Source organism: Phodopus roborovskii, unplaced genomic scaffold (assembly GCF_943737965.1).
Source record: "Phodopus roborovskii unplaced genomic scaffold, PHOROB, whole genome shotgun sequence".
NCBI classification, from domain to species: Eukaryota; Metazoa; Chordata; class Mammalia; order Rodentia; family Cricetidae; genus Phodopus; species Phodopus roborovskii.
In genome coordinates this window covers 5,228,375-5,247,389 of record NW_026126639.1, presented here as the reverse complement: position 1 = coordinate 5,247,389, position 19,015 = coordinate 5,228,375, and the positions used below count along the sequence as shown (strand labels likewise).

Here is a 19,015-nt window from a genome sequence, read left to right as displayed (position 1 = left end):
CTCGGTAGGGGCTGGGATCCCAAGCAGTGGCTTTCCTGCAGCTGTACTCAGTAGCCCTCAGTCTTCCTGCCCATGCTCGTTGAGAAGAGTGGCCAGTGATTCAGGGTTAGCAATTCTATCCTGGAAGTTGCTCAAGGCTTTGGGTGCTGCTTTATTTTGCTGAAACGGAGAAAGAGGGCAGGGGGTGAGACAGCGTGTCGTCATCCCCTCTACTGTGGCTTGGACTAGGGCTCGCAGGGATGCTCTGAATATACAGCCACCAGGGCCTGCTAACAAAGTCAATGCAAGATAAAGAGACTAGCCTAAGATGTCACCATCTCTGTACCCTGCACTGCCTTTGCAAGGATGGGGAAGATTATAGGTTTGGGGATGAAGTGTTGGCTTTGAGCAGTTTGAGTCTGAAATGTCTCTATGGCAGCAAAGTAAGGCATTCTCTCTCTTCCCCTCCCTCTAATGGTCCTCCACCCCCAACACACAAAGAACGGGCCTAAGGGCTGGGCTGAGCACACAGCTTAGTGTCAGAGCACTTGCATACACAGTACACACAAAGCATAGACACAGTGCACATAAAACGCATACACATACACAGTGCACACAGAGCACATACACAGTACACACACACAATGCACACAGTACACACAGAACATACACAGTACACACAGAGCACATACACCGTACATACACACAGTGCACACAGAACATACACAGTACACACAGAGCACCACCCACCCCTCTTGCAAAAAAAAAAAAAAAAAAAAACTTCAAAAGTAAATTGTTTTTAAGAAATGCAAGCTTTGTTTTGAGATTACCCTGAGGCAACCCAGTTTTAAACACTCATCTTTATTGATAAAATAGGGCTCTCCTCTATAGCACACACTCTGAGATGTAACCTTAAAGTTATTCTTTTGGGGGGGGGGTAGGGGTGGAAAACTTGCCAAAAACAAAGCAAATGTATTTCAATACTCAACAACCTTAAAATATATTCAAGATAAAGGATAAATAATTTTTAATAAAAAAATAATTACTTCTCAAGTAACGTTTTACAATAGAGCTGCTCAATGCACTGCCTCTGACTCAACTGTGAAGCCTTTCTTTTTAAAATTCCGGCCTGGGGTAAAACTGCATCAACAAATGTACCATTAACTTAAGGTTCCAAAAACCAATAGAAAGTCTTAAAACTAAATTCACTTATGTATAAAATGTTAAGGCCTCCGCATGAGAACTGTCTAACCTCTAGGGCACTGGCCCTCTCCTAACAGCTCTGTGACCCCACTCACCTCAAACTCAAGTCTGACAATTATTCAGGTGAAAAGTCCTTTGAATTTTGCCAATACATGAAGTTGCATGTCAAATTACAATGCAAAATAATACTTAACAAATGATATACTCATACTCAAAATTATAACTTTCTATTTATGTTAATTTTAATATGTATTCGACACAAGTATATTTTTAATAATATTTCACAATCTTTTATGTTTTTATTCTGTCACTACACAATAAACAATTTAGGCTTCAACTGGTGTTAAAGCACACTTCTGTATTTTGTGTTCTTCAAAAGCTTTTCGTAATATAAATATGATATTTTTGTTTGTTTGTTTGTTTTTTTTGAGACAGGGTTTGTCTATATCGCCACTTTGGCTGTCCTGGAACTCACTCTGTTGACCAAGCTGGCCTTCAACTCACAGAGATCCTCCTGCCTCTGCCTCCCGAGTGCCACCACTGTTTTTAAGTGCAAAGGAAAATGTCTGTGGTTCCTTCACTGCCCTTTTGTGAGTCTCGGGTTGTAGGGAAAACCTCACATATTATAAGAACCAAATGGAGCTTAGACTCAGACCCAGGCCTTTGTTTTTGGAATATACATCTACTTTTTAAGTATCTGAAGAGTAATTTCCTAAATAAAAACAAAGGAATTCCAAATATACTTAGAGAGGAACATACCCATCTTGTTACATTAAATATGTCAATTGTCCACTAACTAGTGAGCTGTCTCCTCTCCTCAAGCATCAAGTAGAGGACAGTTTCATTGTTAACCGAGAACCAAAACATTTTCTGTCAAAGTAGTTTAACCTACTAAATGTATCTATATATGGCTCTTTCTTAGAAAGTAAAGCTCTGTCTCTTTTCTTCCTGAGATGTTATGGCACACACTCAAGCAGGTCATGGGTATCCGCTAGCTAAAAGTCATGGGAACGGGGTCTACTGTAAGTAGACGTCTTTTGTCTCGGGTGAGTAACACATTCTTAGAGCCTTTAAACTCCGTCTTCCACAGAGACCGAGCAATGGGAAGCCTTGTGCTACATAAGCTTCTGATACTCAGCAGCAAGGATAAGACTTCAACCAAGTCTTCCATTCAGAAAACCACAGCAAAACTTAACATTTAAAGCTAGGATAATTTAGGGTTTCCAAATGTTTATTGGGTATTCAGGGTGACCCGTGTGTCATCCATGAAGCCAACAGCACTTCTGAACCCGCAGTGCTCGGCACTGGGGGGCACTCACCGTTCACTCAGTGGCTCAGTCTCCCTGTCTTTTGTGTTGGGATCTAGTTTATGACCATTATACACTCTTCTGTTCTGTCTCTTTGCCAGTGTACTTGTGCATACTGTAGAGGAAAACGGGCTGACTGAAGTTGGGTTTTATGTCCACTCATCCTTGGGACCACACAGAAGCCCTTTCAGCTCTTCCTCAGACTCAGGTCACTGTTGGTCACTAGTGCAGATAAAGATGTACTCTCTGACGCATCGTCCTTTCGAAGGTTGAGAAAGGACTCTCGTGTTATCTGAAGGATCTCTCTCAGGCCTTTGTTTTCTTGCTGTAAGGAGACAAGTAAAACTGAGGATGGCATACACCCTAGCAAATGGAAGGACACCACCTATGCAGGACGGAAAGCACTTGGCCATCCATAAGATTCGTACAAGCCTCCTCTAAGAAGGAACGTACGCATGAAGGCGTAGCATGAAAAGCAGGCTCTGTAATCACATAAATGGATTAAGTGTACTGTGCACGACAGGCTGTTCGCAACCTGACTCTAAACAGATTTCAAGGCTGGTGTGGTGACCCCCATGTTTACTCTCAGCAGCTGGGAGGCAGAGGCAGAGGCAGGGGGATCTCTATGAGTATGAGGCCAGCCTGGTGTACATAGTAAGTTTTAGGTCAGCCAGGGCTACACAGTGAAATTGTCTCAAAAGCAAAAACTAGATTTCAAATGCTTTTAAGGACACAGGGTCAGTATTCAACCTCCACTGAGCTGGAAGTCTAAATGTGTGCAGACGGGACAGGTACAGGCAGAAATTAGCTTGTTCTCCAAACAGACTGGAGATGAACAACACCCATATAAACTCATGCTAGTTATAAATTTATATGAATAATACCTTGACACAGATTTCATCAGTGTCATCAGTTGTAGTTACTATATTTCTCCCTCAGCAAAATAGCTGAGGCATCATTTCTAAAAAAGAAATGTAAATGATTATCTGATATTGTAAGCAATTTTGTCATCTTATAACCTGCTCTCTACAGCGGTCCGGCCTCACTTTCTAGGTCTCAGTGGCCTGGCCGGGGGTGGTTTTGTTTTCTCAACACAGTCCTGCCTGTCTGCTTTTGTTTGTGGTTGCTTTTGCATAACCACAATGACACCGAGCATCACCTGTTCAGTTTGCAAAATCAAAGGACTTAACTTTCTGGTCCTTTGCTGAAAAAGTTGACTTACCCTTATTATACAAAACCCCTATTATACAAATGGGAGCATACTGGATGCTCAGAGACAGAAATAGGTTCTATGGCCATCAAAAAAAAATTTCCCAATCATGATTTCAAGCAAAGCATTTGTTTTTTACTTTTGGGTGTTGGGTGTTCCGTGTGTACACGCGGAGGCTAACGCTAACTCCAGGAGTCTTCCTCTCTCGCACTCCACTTCATGTTGTGAGAGGTAGGGTCTTACTGAACCTGGAGCTTACTGCCTGTCTTTTACACAGGAGCTGGGGATGCAGAGTCATAACCGGTACCCGGGCCAGCTCTCTAGCCACACTTGTCTTTCTGACCTCATGTAGTCCTGGCTGGCCTAAAACTCACTGGGGGCTGAGGGTGACCTTCAATTTCTGACCCTTCTTTCTCTGCCTCCCAAGAGACAGAATTACAGGAGCACCACACCTGGCATTATTTAAACATTTTCCTACATGATCTCTAGCACAAAGAACTGAATTTTTAAAAATTATGAAATCAAGGAAATTCACACACGCGAGAATGCACACAAAAACAATACAGAATCGAAGCTAAAATTTCTTTTCAAGACAGGTTTCCCTCTGTAACCCTGGCTGTCCTGGAACTCACTGTAGACCAGGCTGGCCTCAAACTCAGAGATCTGTCTGCCTCTGCCTTCCAGGTGCTGGGATTAAAGTGTGCGCCCCCATGCCTGTTTTAAAAATAAACTTTCTCAACTACTGATGCACTCACGTGTCATGGCCCCAGACCCTCGCCTTACCACTACCCAATGGACTACTTCACACTATCTCCAGCATCCAGCCTCAGGGGTTACTCCAAGAGTGTGGGTGTGTTAGGATTGAGACTGCTCTCTGGCCCAGTGGTTGCAGGGATGCACAGACCCACCAGCGTCCCGTATCCGAAGTTTAAAACTCACTTCCAGTTGAGACATTCGCTCCTGTTCCTTGCAGCCCTGCTGCTCATCGATTTCAATGGCTTTTCTCATCACTGCCGCCATCTCGGTGATCTGGTCAACGTGTGCTTGCAGCTCCTGGAAGAAAGGGCAGGCGCGGGATGAGAGAAAGGCTTCACTGGTTTAGTTTTCAATCTCTCTTCTGATAGAGCCACACTGCCACAAAACACAAGTGTGGTGTCCTTATGTTGTCTTGTAACAGGAACCATAACAAAGCTGGGTGGACATTGGGCGTTAAGAATAGAGTTAAAGGAGCAGGAGGATCTCTTTGAGTTTGAGGCCAGCCTGGGCTATACATAGCGAGTTCCAGAACAGCTGGGACTACATTGAGAGACACCCCCCCCAAAATAAAATAAAAAATGACAGAAAATAGTTAAGGGTACAGATCGCAACATAACTCAACCCTATAGCAAAATATTTATTCATTTCACACATCATAATGATTAAGCAGATTTTCTTTTCCAAAGCTGCATGCACTATGGTCAGAGCGATGGGAAAGGTAAAGAACCAGTTGTTTTCTTCCTGGAGTCTGCACAGGTCAGTCTCCTCTATAGTATTAATGCCTATGAACCAAGAGTCCTTCTAGGCAGAATCCTCCTCCAGAACAGGAAGTGAAATAAAAATTATTGAGCAAAATGAACAAATTGTTACGGAATATTAAAACACGAATTTTTTTCTTTTGCTAATTTCCACATGCTATAGACACTCATGTTTATCAGTTTTACAAATTCTATCTCATTCCTTGATGACATGTGTCAGGCACTAAGCCTAACAGAAGCATAATTCCTCTTAAGGTACCTTCCCTGACCTTAACGAGTTCTGTTCAGTAATGGAGACAGACAAAGGGGCTTAAGAACTGACACAGGTTTAAACATAATCATCTTCTCAAAGTTTCTATTAATCATTCTTCACTGGCAACAGAACTTACTATAGTAAGACAAAAATAACATTTGAAATTCAATGAAAAAAAAAAAATCCCCAAATGAATATCAAGTCTTTCAGGTAGCTGAATAGTTGTAAAAATGATCTGACCTTAAAGAATCCACATAACTATTAAACTGGAAGAGATGGGGAAAAACAACGAACATTAGGCAATCACTCCATCACTGAGCTATACCCCAGCCCCATCTAATATTTTTAAAGAGAGATGTAGGCTGGTAAAGTTGAAATTAACACTAAGCATGTTAAAAGTTAGTGACCTGTGTCTTTCACATGCACGAGCAGTTCTTTTTAGTGCTCAAAGGTCAGCACGTCACCATGGGCTGCCTGTCCCACTAACTTTCCATGTCCAAGTCTGTCTTACTTACTTATTATCAATAATAATTAATCATGATTAGTGATGTATTAACAATAGGTAATACTTGGTTTTCCTAATTCTACTCTGCAGCGACAGCCCAGCTCTTCAATACTTAAGACACAACAAGAAAGCATCACTATGCACAGATATATTGCCTATGCAAAGGCATTCCTATCTGTGAACTCAAAGAACTACAGATAATTAAGACTCTAAATTAAAATTTTTAAGTTTGATGGACCAGCCTTTTATAATATCAGGCTAAAGTTACTATCAAGAAAATATGTTTTTCTTTTTTTAGACAGGGTCTCACTGCATAGCTCTGTTTAGCCTGGAACTCATGATGTAGACATATCTGGCTTCAGACTCATAGAGATCTTCCTGCCTCTGCCTCCTGAGTAAGAAATGCACTGTTTTATAACAACAAAAACTGCAGAGACATCTAGTAAGAGTAAACAAAAGAAAAGATGGTTTGGTAAACATCTCTAAATCTGTCACATCATCTATAATGGCTTCCATCCTGTGCATGACACACAGAGCATTAAGGACAAACTTAAGATTTTAGACACACCAGCACCGCCATGAAAAGCACACTGTTCTTTCTTGATTTCATTTATTTGCTGATCTAATCTGGAAGGGCAATTCAAAATAAAACAACTCTTTAAACGGACCCCATCTCATCCCCCCCCCCCCAAAGTTGACTGTGTGATTTAGTGTACATTCTGATTTGCTTCCAAGTGCGGCCTCTCCAGTCCATGCTGAGGTGCTTCAAGGACGTGCCGAGATGCATCAAGGAAGACTCCTTCGCAGTTGCTACGATGCACCATGTCAATCTGTAGTACAGAGCCATTATAATGTTAATACGGAAGTCTTCCGTAATTTAAACACTGAATGAGTGTTAGTTCATGCGTGTTAGCCAACTGTTGGAATGTTTGTCTTTTTAAGATTTCCAAAAAGGCATCTGTTAAAGTAACGATGTAAAAGTAAATATTTAGATGAAACTGAATTACATTTTCTAGTGATTTTCAAATATGGACTCAAAAAGCTCTAGACGAGTGCAAAATTGTGTATTACTGTGGCCTCAAGCAGGACACTGCTGCCAAGAGCAGAGCAGCTACACAGACTGCGTCCCTAGTGGGCTGCAGGGTTATTTCTGTGCTTAGGCTATCAGATCTCTGGTGCCTAACCAAGTCTAGAGCCCTGCAACTTCATAACTTTCTCATTTCTCTGTGTATGCATCCCCACTCCTGTAGTTAATTCAAGACTGGATCAAATAATCTGTCTTCTTTCAGACTTTGCTTATGGAAACTAATACTGCTCTTCCTAGTTCTATAGCAATGACTTGTTTTTAACCTCATCCTACCTTATATTATAGTTATGTTTGTTTCTGTACCTCCCATTACATTGCAAGCTTAACAGCAATGTGACATATTCCTTCATTAATCTTGTTCTTGCCCCTAGCAACTAATCCAATGTAGGATGTTAATAAATGTTTGATTTACTTAGTCAAAGCATCTCCTTTTTGGGAAAAATCAAAACCACAAACATTAATATGTATTAATTAGTTAGAATTAATAGCAAATAACTGAACAGTCACTTTATGGAAGGCAAGGATCAGCACTTGGATGAACTCAATCTACACAACGTTAACAGAAGCTATTTAGGCTATTTAGGAAGTGCTTAACTTTTCAACTGGATAGCAGTGAGGACGGTACACCCAGTGGGTTTGTTTATGGGGGGGGGCTGAGCCCAGAGCCACAGGTACACTCAGCACATGCTCTACCAGGGAGCTCTGCCTCTACCTCCTTGTGTGCTTTAGAGAACATCTGCTCTGCCATGGTCACCGCTACACTATATGAGCTAACAGAGCTCACTCACTGCTACACTATATGAGCTAACAGAGCTCACTCACTGCTACACTATATGAGCTAACAGAGCTCACTCACTGCTACACTATATGAGCTAACAGAGCTCACTCACTGCTACACTATATGAGCTAACAGAGCTCACTCACTGCTACACTATATGGGCTAACAGAGCTCACTCACTGTATGCTATATGGGCTAACAGAGCTCACTCACTGTATGCTATATGGAGCTAACAGATCTCACTGCTATCCTATATGGGGCTAACAGATCTTACTCTACGCACTTTATTTTTGGGTGGTATTCACTTTTTCAAAACTTCAAAATTTTGTTTTTCAAATTGTAAAACAAGAGGACCTTTTGGAATTTCTATTCTTATACTTAAAAAAAAAATAACCCTCTTAGTTACACATTTACTTATTTTTTGGAGAGGGACGGTAGAATTGAAACAGATTTCATGTCACCAGGCTGGCCTAGAACCTGGCTGGATCGTTTTCCTTCTATCTCACAGGTACGGGGATTAGAGAGCTACGTCACGGCACTTGGCTTGATATACACTGAAATATTCTGTAACCAAGTCTTTATTCTCTTACTGACATAAGAGGTAGCTATTATAGTCCCTAATATGTATAACTGTCACTCAAAGAATACCATTAGTTATTTAGTTCTGATGGAATAATTAAAAAATACTATAGACACCAACGTGGGAAAAATATTTTAAAGAATCCAAAATATGTGTCAATAATTGAGAAATATATGTGTCTTATAACTACCACTTTTTCTTAAACAGTGTTAGTTGCAAGTAGTTTATTTCACCATTATTCAAAGCCAGTCATCCAATGTAGTTTAATATTTTTACTTCCCACTGGCAGTTAAAATTCAGTTTAATGTAAATAGCAACAACTATTCCGCTTGTCTTGACAACTGTCCCTAATGGCCCCAATTCAAACTGACTGAAAAACACGCTAACCCTTCATCTTTGCTCCTACACGTGTCAACTGCATGCAATGTCCCCAACCCCAGCACTTTCCATGAAAATGAGTCGTCCCCATCCATACTGGGCTCTTCAGGAAAACATCTACACTCAGCAGCTCACAAGCTCTAAGTTTCCATTTTCTGTTTGTGTAACAGGTAGCATTACACAAATTTACTGGAAAAAATCTATTTAAAAGCAGAGAATCTCACAAAATAATTTTAAACTGAACGTACCTTTATTTTTATAATAGTTTATTACTGAACACACACACACACCATTTTAGAGTTACTAAGGACACCAATAGGGAGGCAGAGACAGGTGGATCTCTGTGAATTTGAGGCTAGCCTGGTCTGCACAGTGAGGCCCTGTTACTAAGGAGTAATGGGAGTTAGAAGCGTAAGCTAAGGGAAAACAGTGTATAACAAGAAATGGGGGACAGGGAGGTGACAACAAGGGAAGTGAGGTGTTTCCGGGTGTGGCGGCACATGCCATTAGTCCCAGCACTCAGGAGGCAGAGGCAGAAAGATCAAGAGCTCAAGGCCAGCCGTGGCTACACAGTGAGTTCCAGGACAGCAGCCTGGGCTACACAGGGAAACACTGTCAAAAAACAGAAAACAAAACACCCCCCCCCAAAAAGGGGGTGGGTTATATTTCATATTACATCAATTTTAGAAGATTATTTTCATTGTTTAAAAACTGAGAACACAGGTTAACCAATGGCCCCCAATTTTCATTTCAAGTCAAATTTGTAGACTGGACTGATTACCTTTGAGTGTTGCTCTTTTAACTTCATTATTATACCTGGGTCGTCTCTTTTGCTCGCCATCAGCAACCTGAACATCTGCTCTCGATACTTGCTCATTATCAGCTCCAAGGCAGACTGGTGTTCTTCCAAGGATGTGCGCAGTTCTACCAACAACAACAACGTGTGTCATTAAAGGAGCCGAGTTCATGCTCTTCCACGTAATATTTGTCAAAATACTGACAAAAGAAACCATGCAGCGAAGAAGCCCCCCACTTTTTACTGAAATAGTTGTGTGTGTGTGTGTCTGTGTGTGTATTTGTGTGTGGCGTATGGGGTGTGTGTGTGTGTGTGTGTGTACACATGCCATGGCACATGCAAAGGTCAGAGGACAATTTGCAATTGACCTTTGCCTTCTACCAGGGGTTCCCAGGATGGAATGCAGGCTGTCAGACTTGGTGGCAAGTGCCCCTGATCTGCCGAGACATCTCTCAATAGCTTTTTAAAGTGTTCATTTAAAACTTACTTTTCAAAGGCATTTCAGAGCTATGAGGCTGGACTGGGAACAGCTCCGTAAGATTCAGCACTGCAATGAACCTGAGCTCTTATGTCAACCCTGAAGGAGACTGATGCCATGGCAGGGCAAACAGTGTGGGGAGCAGGGCTGTGAGAAGAGGAAGGAGGCCAGGAACTGTCTGAAGGGCCTTGTACAAGGAAACGAACACAACATGTTCAGCAAGGGCATCATGATGCTATTTATTCTGGGGAGTTCAGAATAATGACTGTGTTGAAGGATGGAGTCAAAGTGTCTAAGTGCAGCAGAGATTATGAGTAGCCGCACTGGGACACAGGAAGGAGTGGAGTTCAGTTCCTTCACAGGGAACAGGAACAGTGCAAACCAGATGCTGAAGCAGCCAAGAAGATGGCCAGCAGGGCAGACCCCACAGAGAAGGCTGGATAAAGAGCAGTGAGTACTGCCCAGTCACACAGACCAGAAAATGAGAGTAAATATTAAAAAGGAACTTTGGTTGACTATATCCCCATTTTAAAAAGGATACTTTACTTTGTGTGTGTGTGTGTGAGTGAGTACATGCATGTGTGTCTGTACCACATATGTGCCTGGTGCTCCAGCAGAGGGTCAGACCCTGAGGAGATGGAATTACGGGCAGCAGCAGCTGCCTGATGGGTGTTGGGAAGGGAACTGTGCTCTTAACCAAAGCCACGTCCCCAGCCCCTCTCTGATTTGTGACTCATTAGCCCCAAACGGGTGCCACAAAGGAAGACTAAAGGTCTTTGTCCTGACAATGACTCTTGCCTTTGTTCTCTTGTTGCAATTCTCTGATCTGTCTGTTTTCTTGCTGGATTCCCATAACTAGTGTGGACCTTGGCCGATGTCTTGCAACTTCATTAAGTTCTTGGATTTCTTCCTGATACTAACGAAAACATTAAAAGACAATATATAGGAAGTCAACATTTGCCAATTTATACCTGCTATATGAATACGAGCAGACCCTCCAAGAGTAAAACAGAGGCATTACATGACCCAACATTCCTTCCCAAGGAAAAGAAAATGTCCATAGTACCTAACAAGAAAAGAGAAGAGTTCGAGTACCCCTCCCCTACCCACCTAGGAGAAGAGAAACAGGACATGCTGTGTCCCCTTGTAGTACAGTGTTACTGGGCAATGAATAAAAGAAAAAAAAAAAAAGTTTTAAAACATGGGAAGGCCAATCACAAAAGCCACATATCTCATGCCCTACTCACATGAAGTGTCTACAGGGCTACAGCAGGCAAATCCACTGGGAGGGAAGCCCAGTGCTTCCAGGGTTGAGAGGGTGGGAAGCTAGAAACACCCTGAAGGGTGTAGAGTTTGCTTAGCACGAGCAAGGCCCCAGGTTCCATCCCTAGCACCCCAAGGGGCGGCGGGGGCGAGTTTGAGATGAAGTCTGTCTATTATGTAGCTCTGGCTGTCCTGTACCTCATTCTGTAGACCAGGCTGGCCTCAAACTCACAAGAGATCCTCCTTCTTCTGCCTCCAAAATGCTGGGATTAAAGGCGTGCATCACAACAGCTGGATGGATTTTGAATTTTTTAAAAAGGAGGAATCTAACTTTAGAATTATTCATTTTTCTGGAGGCATTCTTACTGGATGCCTATGACTGAAGCATTAACACACACAGGGAAGGTTGTTACATGAAGTGAGCAAGGAAAGGCAAACCTGCTTCATTGCCTCCACTCGCTTGCTGAGGGCAGTGGTCTGCTCGATGAGAGACTCTGCTGCGTCGTCATGGTCCCTCAGCCTCTCCACAAGGGCTTTGGCATCAGCAAGCGCCTTCTCAATCGTGCAGCTCATTTCTAAAGGAGCAAACAAATCAAAACCAGGGCTTAGTCACCTCAGTTCCACATCTTCACAGATATCCTTCTCAAGCTTCACCTAAGACTGGTTCATTATTTAGAGAGAAAGGTGGTTAGCAATATCATGTTCTGGCTGTTGGGATACTCTGAGCTCAAACGCAAATCTGCTGGTAAAAACTCTTCCTGTCCTCCTCGCTCTATCAAAGTCTCAACCTCCTCCTGGCTGAGCTACTGCGTCTTATGTAAAGTGACATTATCATCTCAATTCTGCAGTTTCCACAGAGAACACCACTAGCCGTGGGGGTGATGAGGCAGCTGAACACGAACAGAGGCAGTAGGTTTTCGGCTGCAGCAGCACTAACAGAACAGCTGGACGTCTGCTGCGTGGTGCTCCATGACAAAGAGGGCAAGCCTGCCCGTGCAGGGTGGGGGTGAGCAAGACTCCCAGCAATGTACTGAGAGGCATAACCTGGCACCCACACCGTGTTCTCACAGTGGAGGCTGACTGACGGCTGTGCCCATCTCCAAAGCAAAACAGAAGACTGAAAAAAACAGGGTCCTTCACCATAACAGGTTCAAAAAAAAAAAAAAAAAAAAAAAAAAAAAAGGAGAGAGAAATGTAAGCAATGCTGGATATGGAATTCAGCAAAGCTGGAGGATCTCTGTGAGTTCGAGGCCGGCGTGGTCTACACAATGAGTTACAGGGCAGCCAGACTACACAGTGAGACCCTAAAAAGAGTGAAACAGAAACCTTAAAGAATTCAGTGAAATCGTTAAGATAAATTATAGCATAACATAAAATGTATGTATTAAAGTCTAAGATCTAAAATCAATCATCCAAGTCCCAACCTCGAGAAAGTAGGAGAAGAGCAGAATAAAGCCCAAGTAAATAAAAGGTAGAGAAAGTAAACACAGTAAAACTAAAAGGTGGGTTCTTTAAAGCAAAGAGGGTGTGATGTGGGGGTGGGGGTAGAGAGATACAAGAGAGACTGAACAATCAGAGAACTAATGAAGAGCTGGGGTGGCCCATAACAGCAGTCCCAGGACCCAAGAGCGAGGCAGGGGCGTCAAGGAGGGGTGTCCAACCTGGTCCCAGTCTGTGTCAGCTCCCACCCCCTTAAAGACCAAGAGGAACCACCACACAGCCATACTCCAACCTAAACAAGTGAACACAATGATGCGCCTCAGACACACGGACCAGGTAATTACAGTAAACACAGCTGGGGTAGTTTCAAAGAAAACGGCCCCCAAAGGGAGGGGTACTATTAGGAGGTGTGGCCTTGCTGGAGGAAGTGTGTTGGGGGCGGGCTTTGAGGTCTCCTGCTCAAGTTCCTCTCCGGGTGACAGTCAGTCATCTTACTGTTGCCTCTGAGTCAAAACGTAAGGACTGTCAGCTCAGCACCGCGTCTGCCTGCACGCTGCCATGCTCCCTGACAGGATGATAATGGACTGAGCTTCTGAAACTGTAAGTGAGCCACCCCAATTAAAAGTTTCCTTCGTAAGACAACATTAGTTCCTCAAAACCCACAAATGGCATAAAGTCATGCAAGAAGGAGGAATAACTAGTAATAGACCTATATACCATTATAGCCACCAGTTACATAAACACATTTCCAGAGCTATTTTCTAACAAGTTTAAATAGTAAGGAAATGGGAGTCAAAAATATCCGGCACAAAAGGCTCCACACCGAGAGAGCTTCAGTGGCAAGTCCTAAAATACAAGGGGGCTGAGGCATGTCTCAGCAGTCGGTGCTGCTCCTGGAGTGAGCACCGTGGGTGGCTCACAACCGTTCCCAACTCCAGTTCCAGGGCATGACACCCTTTTATGAACCCATGGCACTAGGCATGGCACTGGAGCAGGCCAAAATAGGCCCTATCTCAGAAAACAAAGCAAAACAGACAGGGTTATACAATCTCCTTAAGGCAATTAGATCCTTGCATGGTGAGGCATGGTGGTCCACACCTGTAATCTCAGCACTTCAGAACAGAAGCAGATGGAGCCCTATGAGCTTCAGGCCAGCCTGGTCTACAGAGAGCCCCATCTATAACAAACAAACCCATACATAATAAAAGGAAAGAGAAGAAAAAAAACTTATAGATTCATAAAGCAATTCAGCACTTATATTTCTGGTTGTGAGCCTAGCCTTTAACGGCTGAGCCATCTCTCCAGCCCCAGCATTGAAAAGATCTTAACATTATACTCTGACACCAAAACCATGTAAAAGGAATATGAGAAAAACAAAATAAACCAGAGTAAAATTTCTCATGACTATAGTATAAAGAGTAAATACTTTCCTCACTAAAGTTATAACAAGGTAAGGATGCTGAATTACTCCAGCAATAAGGACGGGGACATCAACTAGGACACACAAGAAAACTCTAGTCTGTAGTCCATGTTGCTACACTGAAAATCCCAAAGCACAGAACCAACTTCTCTCAAGGAGACAGGAGTCAAGTGAGATACACAGAGAGAACTTGGGCGGCCAGGGAGGTGGGGAAGATCTGGGAGGAGTTGGAGTGAATATAATCAAAACACATCTATGAAATTTTCAAAGGCTAAAAATATAACATGTAAAATTCCTACAACCTATGATTTTAGCATGTCCACATGATATAAGTTCAAGTACTGTTCTTTTGTTAAGATAGAAACGACAATGTGGAAACAGAATTACATATATAAAAATTATAACATATATTAAATTTGTTAATCCATAAAAAATTATATAATACATATTAAATGTATTAATTCCTCAAAACCCACCAGTGACAAAGCATCACAAGAAGAGATGAGTGTCTAATAATGGTCCTAGAACTATTTAAAATAGCTACATTTATAATTATATATATTATAATAGATAAATGAAATTCTCAGGCATAATCAAAATATATATATAGAATCTATATGCTGGGAACTACAAATGCTAACAGAAAAGAAAGCCATATCTAACAAAAGGTTTTCAGTCTACTGCAGCTAGAAATGACAAGCTGATTTTATAATTAACTCCTACAGAAAGCAAGAAAACTAGAACCACTGAAACCATCTCGCAAAGACTCGCTTTACATAGTAAAGCACAGCAACAAGACGGCTCTGATCAGGTGAGACAAAACAGAGACCCAGAAGTAGGCCCCCGGGAAGGTGACCAATTTATCTCTGGATGTGCAAAGGGGGCTGCTGAGTGTGGTGCTCAAACTCCTGCAATCCAAGCATTGAGAAGGCTGAGCCAGGAGGATCACTGCCAGTATGAACACATAGTGAGTTCAAGGCCAGCTTGGGCTACAGTCAGCAGACAAAACAGCAAGGTGCAAAGGCAAGCCAAAGAAGATGGCTGAGTGGGAACGGTGCTGGCTGCTCAGCCATGAGGACAACAGTGCAGACACGGCATCCTTGCCGTTACAAGTGTCACGAACTCCAGCATCAATCTGGGGCTCCTCTGGTTGTCAAGGGCAACCCACACATGTGTACACCTTTTTTTTTTTTTTTGAAAAGGTCAGCATTTTTTTCAACAAATGGTATTGGAAGAACTAAACACCTATAGGACAAAAAGTAATCTTAACACAATTCTCACTTGATTTTTTTATAGAAAGCTTTTCTCAAAATGGAACACAAATTTTAATATAAAATGAAAAATGGTAGTAGTATAAGGGGGAAAAAGGAGCAAAGAAAATCTCTGTAATCTGGAGACAGTTTTTAGGCAAGATACCAAAAGCATCAAACATAAAAAGCTGCTGATAAACCAGGTCTATCAGAAAGCCAAGACAGTTTGGCTAGGCTTGAGGAAGGATGTTCCAAGCTGTACTTCTGATGAAGCACTCACAGCAAGAACAAGTCTAATGTTAAAAATGGCCAAAAGCCTCTAGTACTTACCCTAAAAGATGTACGATGGGGGAAAGGAAGCACATGGAAAGATGTTTACTATCAGTAAAGAAATTTAAATAAAACGGTGATGTCCATCACAGCATACTCAAATTGCTAGGTAGCACAACTTGGAATAGGCTCTCTCCCCCTACCATATGGGCTCAGGGCTCAAACTCAGGTTGTTAGGGTGGGTGGGTTGTCAGGGTTAATTCAATATGGCAGCTCCCTGGACCTGAAGAACAGCACCGTACCTTGCCATTCAGACAACGGGACAAGTGTTAAAGAGACTCGAGGATTGCAAATGCAGGAGCTGAGTGGCAGCCAGGTAGGACCAGGACTGGACTGGGCCTCCACAGCCAAGCTGGACCGAGGGCCCAGTTTGCTTTCTGCTATGTAAAAACTGTCTCAGCACCCTGAGGTGGGAGAACAAATTACCCAACTCCATAAAATGCAGGGTCTAACTTCTCAAGTCAGCCAGGGGAATGCACATAAAGAACAATTAAAAAACAAAATTTTAGATATCTTTTCACATAACTACACAAATCTAGCAATCATTTTATTAAATTAAGCAAATATGGTGTGCTTTAAAAAAGAAATTACTTTAAAAATGTTCCCCAGGCTGCACAAAGACTAAGGAAGTGAATTACACTTTCACATTTTAGAAATTATAAAAAATTATAATTTTTATAATTATAAAAAATTATAAACACACAACACCCAATTTTATTAACATTTCAGAAAAACAGTGACACAGCTTCTGAAAATCTGTGTACTCACTTCCTGTCTGCAAAACCTCAAATTAAAACTATTTTATAATATGAATTTGCTTTGCCCTCCTGTCCTTTTTGGAAGGTACTTTCTCTCCCTTTTTGGCTAGTAAGTAACATGGGATAGTGTTTTTCATTCTGTTACAAATCTTAAAAAATAAAAAAGGAATAGTTTCAAATTTACCTGCCTATTTTCTCAGTGCTTGTCTTAACTAGTCATAATACATTTAAGTTGCTGTGTAGGGGGCGGGGGCACTCCCATTACAGGGGTATGCTTTCAGGAAACAAGGGCTGCTTCCTGTGTTAGCCACATCTTCACCCACTCCACCACTAAGACATTTGCAGTCAGAGTCTGACAGATGGTCTAGAACATCCCGATAGTGACTCAAGAGAAACCACCACCTACCGACAACAGCAATTGCCAGATATTTACTTTCAGCTTTTAGTTAAGCAAAATCTAAAGAAATTCAAGTAACTCTTGCTTCTTTTATAAACAAATCAACTGATTTGTTTATAGAGATACACAAACATGGTATGACATGAGACAGATGTTGGTTTTAAATGTTATTGCTCAGGCAGGTACCTCTTAGGTTAGTAGTTAGATATTACATTAGCTGGCACATGGATAGCAAAGTAAAAATTTGTTTCAAGTCTTTCAGAGAAATATTTTAAGAGCCAGTGTGGTGGTACACACCTTTAATCCCAGCACTAGGGAGGCAGAGGCAGGCAGATATGTGAGTTGGAGGCCATCATCATCTACAGATCGAGTTCCAGGACAAGCTCCAGGACAAGCTCCAAATCAATCAGAGAAACCGTGTGTGTGTGTGTGTGTGTGTGTGTGTGTGTGTGTGTGTGTGTGTGAGAATACTGCAGACTTATACACTGTCTGAATGGACAGATAATGTCTACCCCATGAATATGAATGTATTGGAGGTTTATGAAGACAATCCATTCCTGAAGATGGGAAAAAAAAAGTTTGAAAAGAGCACTGGCGAATCAAAACCAACTCACATGCTCCCTACAACTGTGGCTGCTGTGTGTGTGTGTGTGTTCACAATAACAACCCCCCAAACAAGCAACCTACCTAAACCATTTATTAACTGGGATCTGTGCGAATGCATACATGCTGAGCACTGACAAGAGACATTTGTATCACATAAAGCCCTACTTGTCAAATATAAAATCACCGGAATGTATGAGGTGTCATGAGGTGTGTGAGCATACACATGCATTTGCCGTTATGCACAATCTCCACCGTACATGTTAGGAATACAGGGCTGCTCATATTAGAAACAGGTTAAGGGCATTTACCTAAAATGGAAAAATCCCTTTCGGTTTTAATATCCCGATTTTTTAAGGGCCCGAGGAATTTTATAGCAGATTCTTTGGAACGGCTGCATCCTAAATACGTATATGTGTATGTATAAACAATGCCTGCTATGTGCCAACGCGGAACTAGCTTTTGTTTTAAAGGATGAATAGGACATGATTCCAGACTCAAGTTCAGGCTGGCAGGAGAGACAAGTAATTGGACAAATAATGCATCCTAATAAGCACTGCAGAGCTATTATGCCCAGGGCCCCGGGAGCTCACTGTATTGATTACCAATGTCTCTCGCGGGAGTCTGGAAAGAACCAAGTACGAAGTGAGTTTTGACAGACGGTGAAGCGGCAGGAAGAGCAAAGTATCCCGGCAGATAAGCCGGGCGCGCAGAGGCGGAAATGCGAGGCTCGTCCGGGGAGTCACCCAGCCGCCGGGCACGGGTGGATGGACGGACGGCGGCAGCGGGAAAGCATGCAGTCCCGGAGCGTCAAGGCCGGGCGGCCTGCGGGGCTCTGGAAGCCGGGGCCGCGCGCCCTGGGAGCGGGACAGCAAGCGGCGACGAGCCCCTCCCGCCACCGCCCACGGAGGAAGACGAACCCGGAAGTGGAGTCCGGTGCTCACCGCGGGAGGGCTCGGGGCTTCCCCGGGACTCCCGCACCTCGGTTCCCGGCGGGAGCTCGGGCACGGGGAGGACTCGCCCACGCGCGTGCGGCGGCTCGCTCGGCTTCAGCGCCGAGGGCCCGCGGCACCCGGGCGCCCACGCGCAGGGTCCGCGCCCTCTCAGCGACAGGACGCGCAGCGCGGCACAGACAGCGGCGCCTCGCACCGGCAGCCCGCGCGCCTCGGCCCCATCCCGGCCCGGCCCGGAACCTCCGCTACCGGCAGCCGCGGAGCGACGAGCCTCGCGAGACTGCCGCGGGGACACGCCCCTCCCGCGCAGTTGCTAGCCGCTGATTGGCCGCGGTATGGGACGGGGCGGGTCCGCTCCCTCCTCGCCCCGCCCCCGCCTCGCCTGCTCTCACTCTCGCTTTCTCTCTGCCGCCCGCCAACTCTCGCGTGGTTTGCGACGGGCTGCCGGCCGGGTGAAGGCAGACGCGGGGAGGCGCGGAGGCCGCCTTAGCCCGGGCCGCGGCTGGGGCTCTGCTCTGGGGACTTTCTCGGGT

The 19,015-nt window shown here is 43.6% G+C and overlaps 1 protein-coding gene across 1 annotated transcript; it reads right to left on the bottom strand.

Annotated features, from left to right (window-relative positions):
• Positions 1-821: 821 nt before the first annotated feature.
• On the bottom strand, positions 822-18,633 carry Fgfr1op2 (FGFR1 oncogene partner 2). The gene is made up of 7 exons (XM_051173319.1): positions 18,450-18,633; positions 11,770-11,906; positions 10,867-10,984; positions 9,576-9,718; positions 6,688-6,801; positions 4,639-4,752; positions 822-2,814 (listed from the first exon to the last, which is right to left on the bottom strand). The coding sequence occupies exons 2-7, from the start codon at positions 11,902-11,904 to the stop codon at positions 2,677-2,679; spliced, it is 762 nt and encodes a 253-aa protein (XP_051029276.1). The 5' UTR covers positions 11,905-11,906; positions 18,450-18,633; the 3' UTR covers positions 822-2,676.
• Positions 18,634-19,015: the final 382 nt, after the last annotated feature.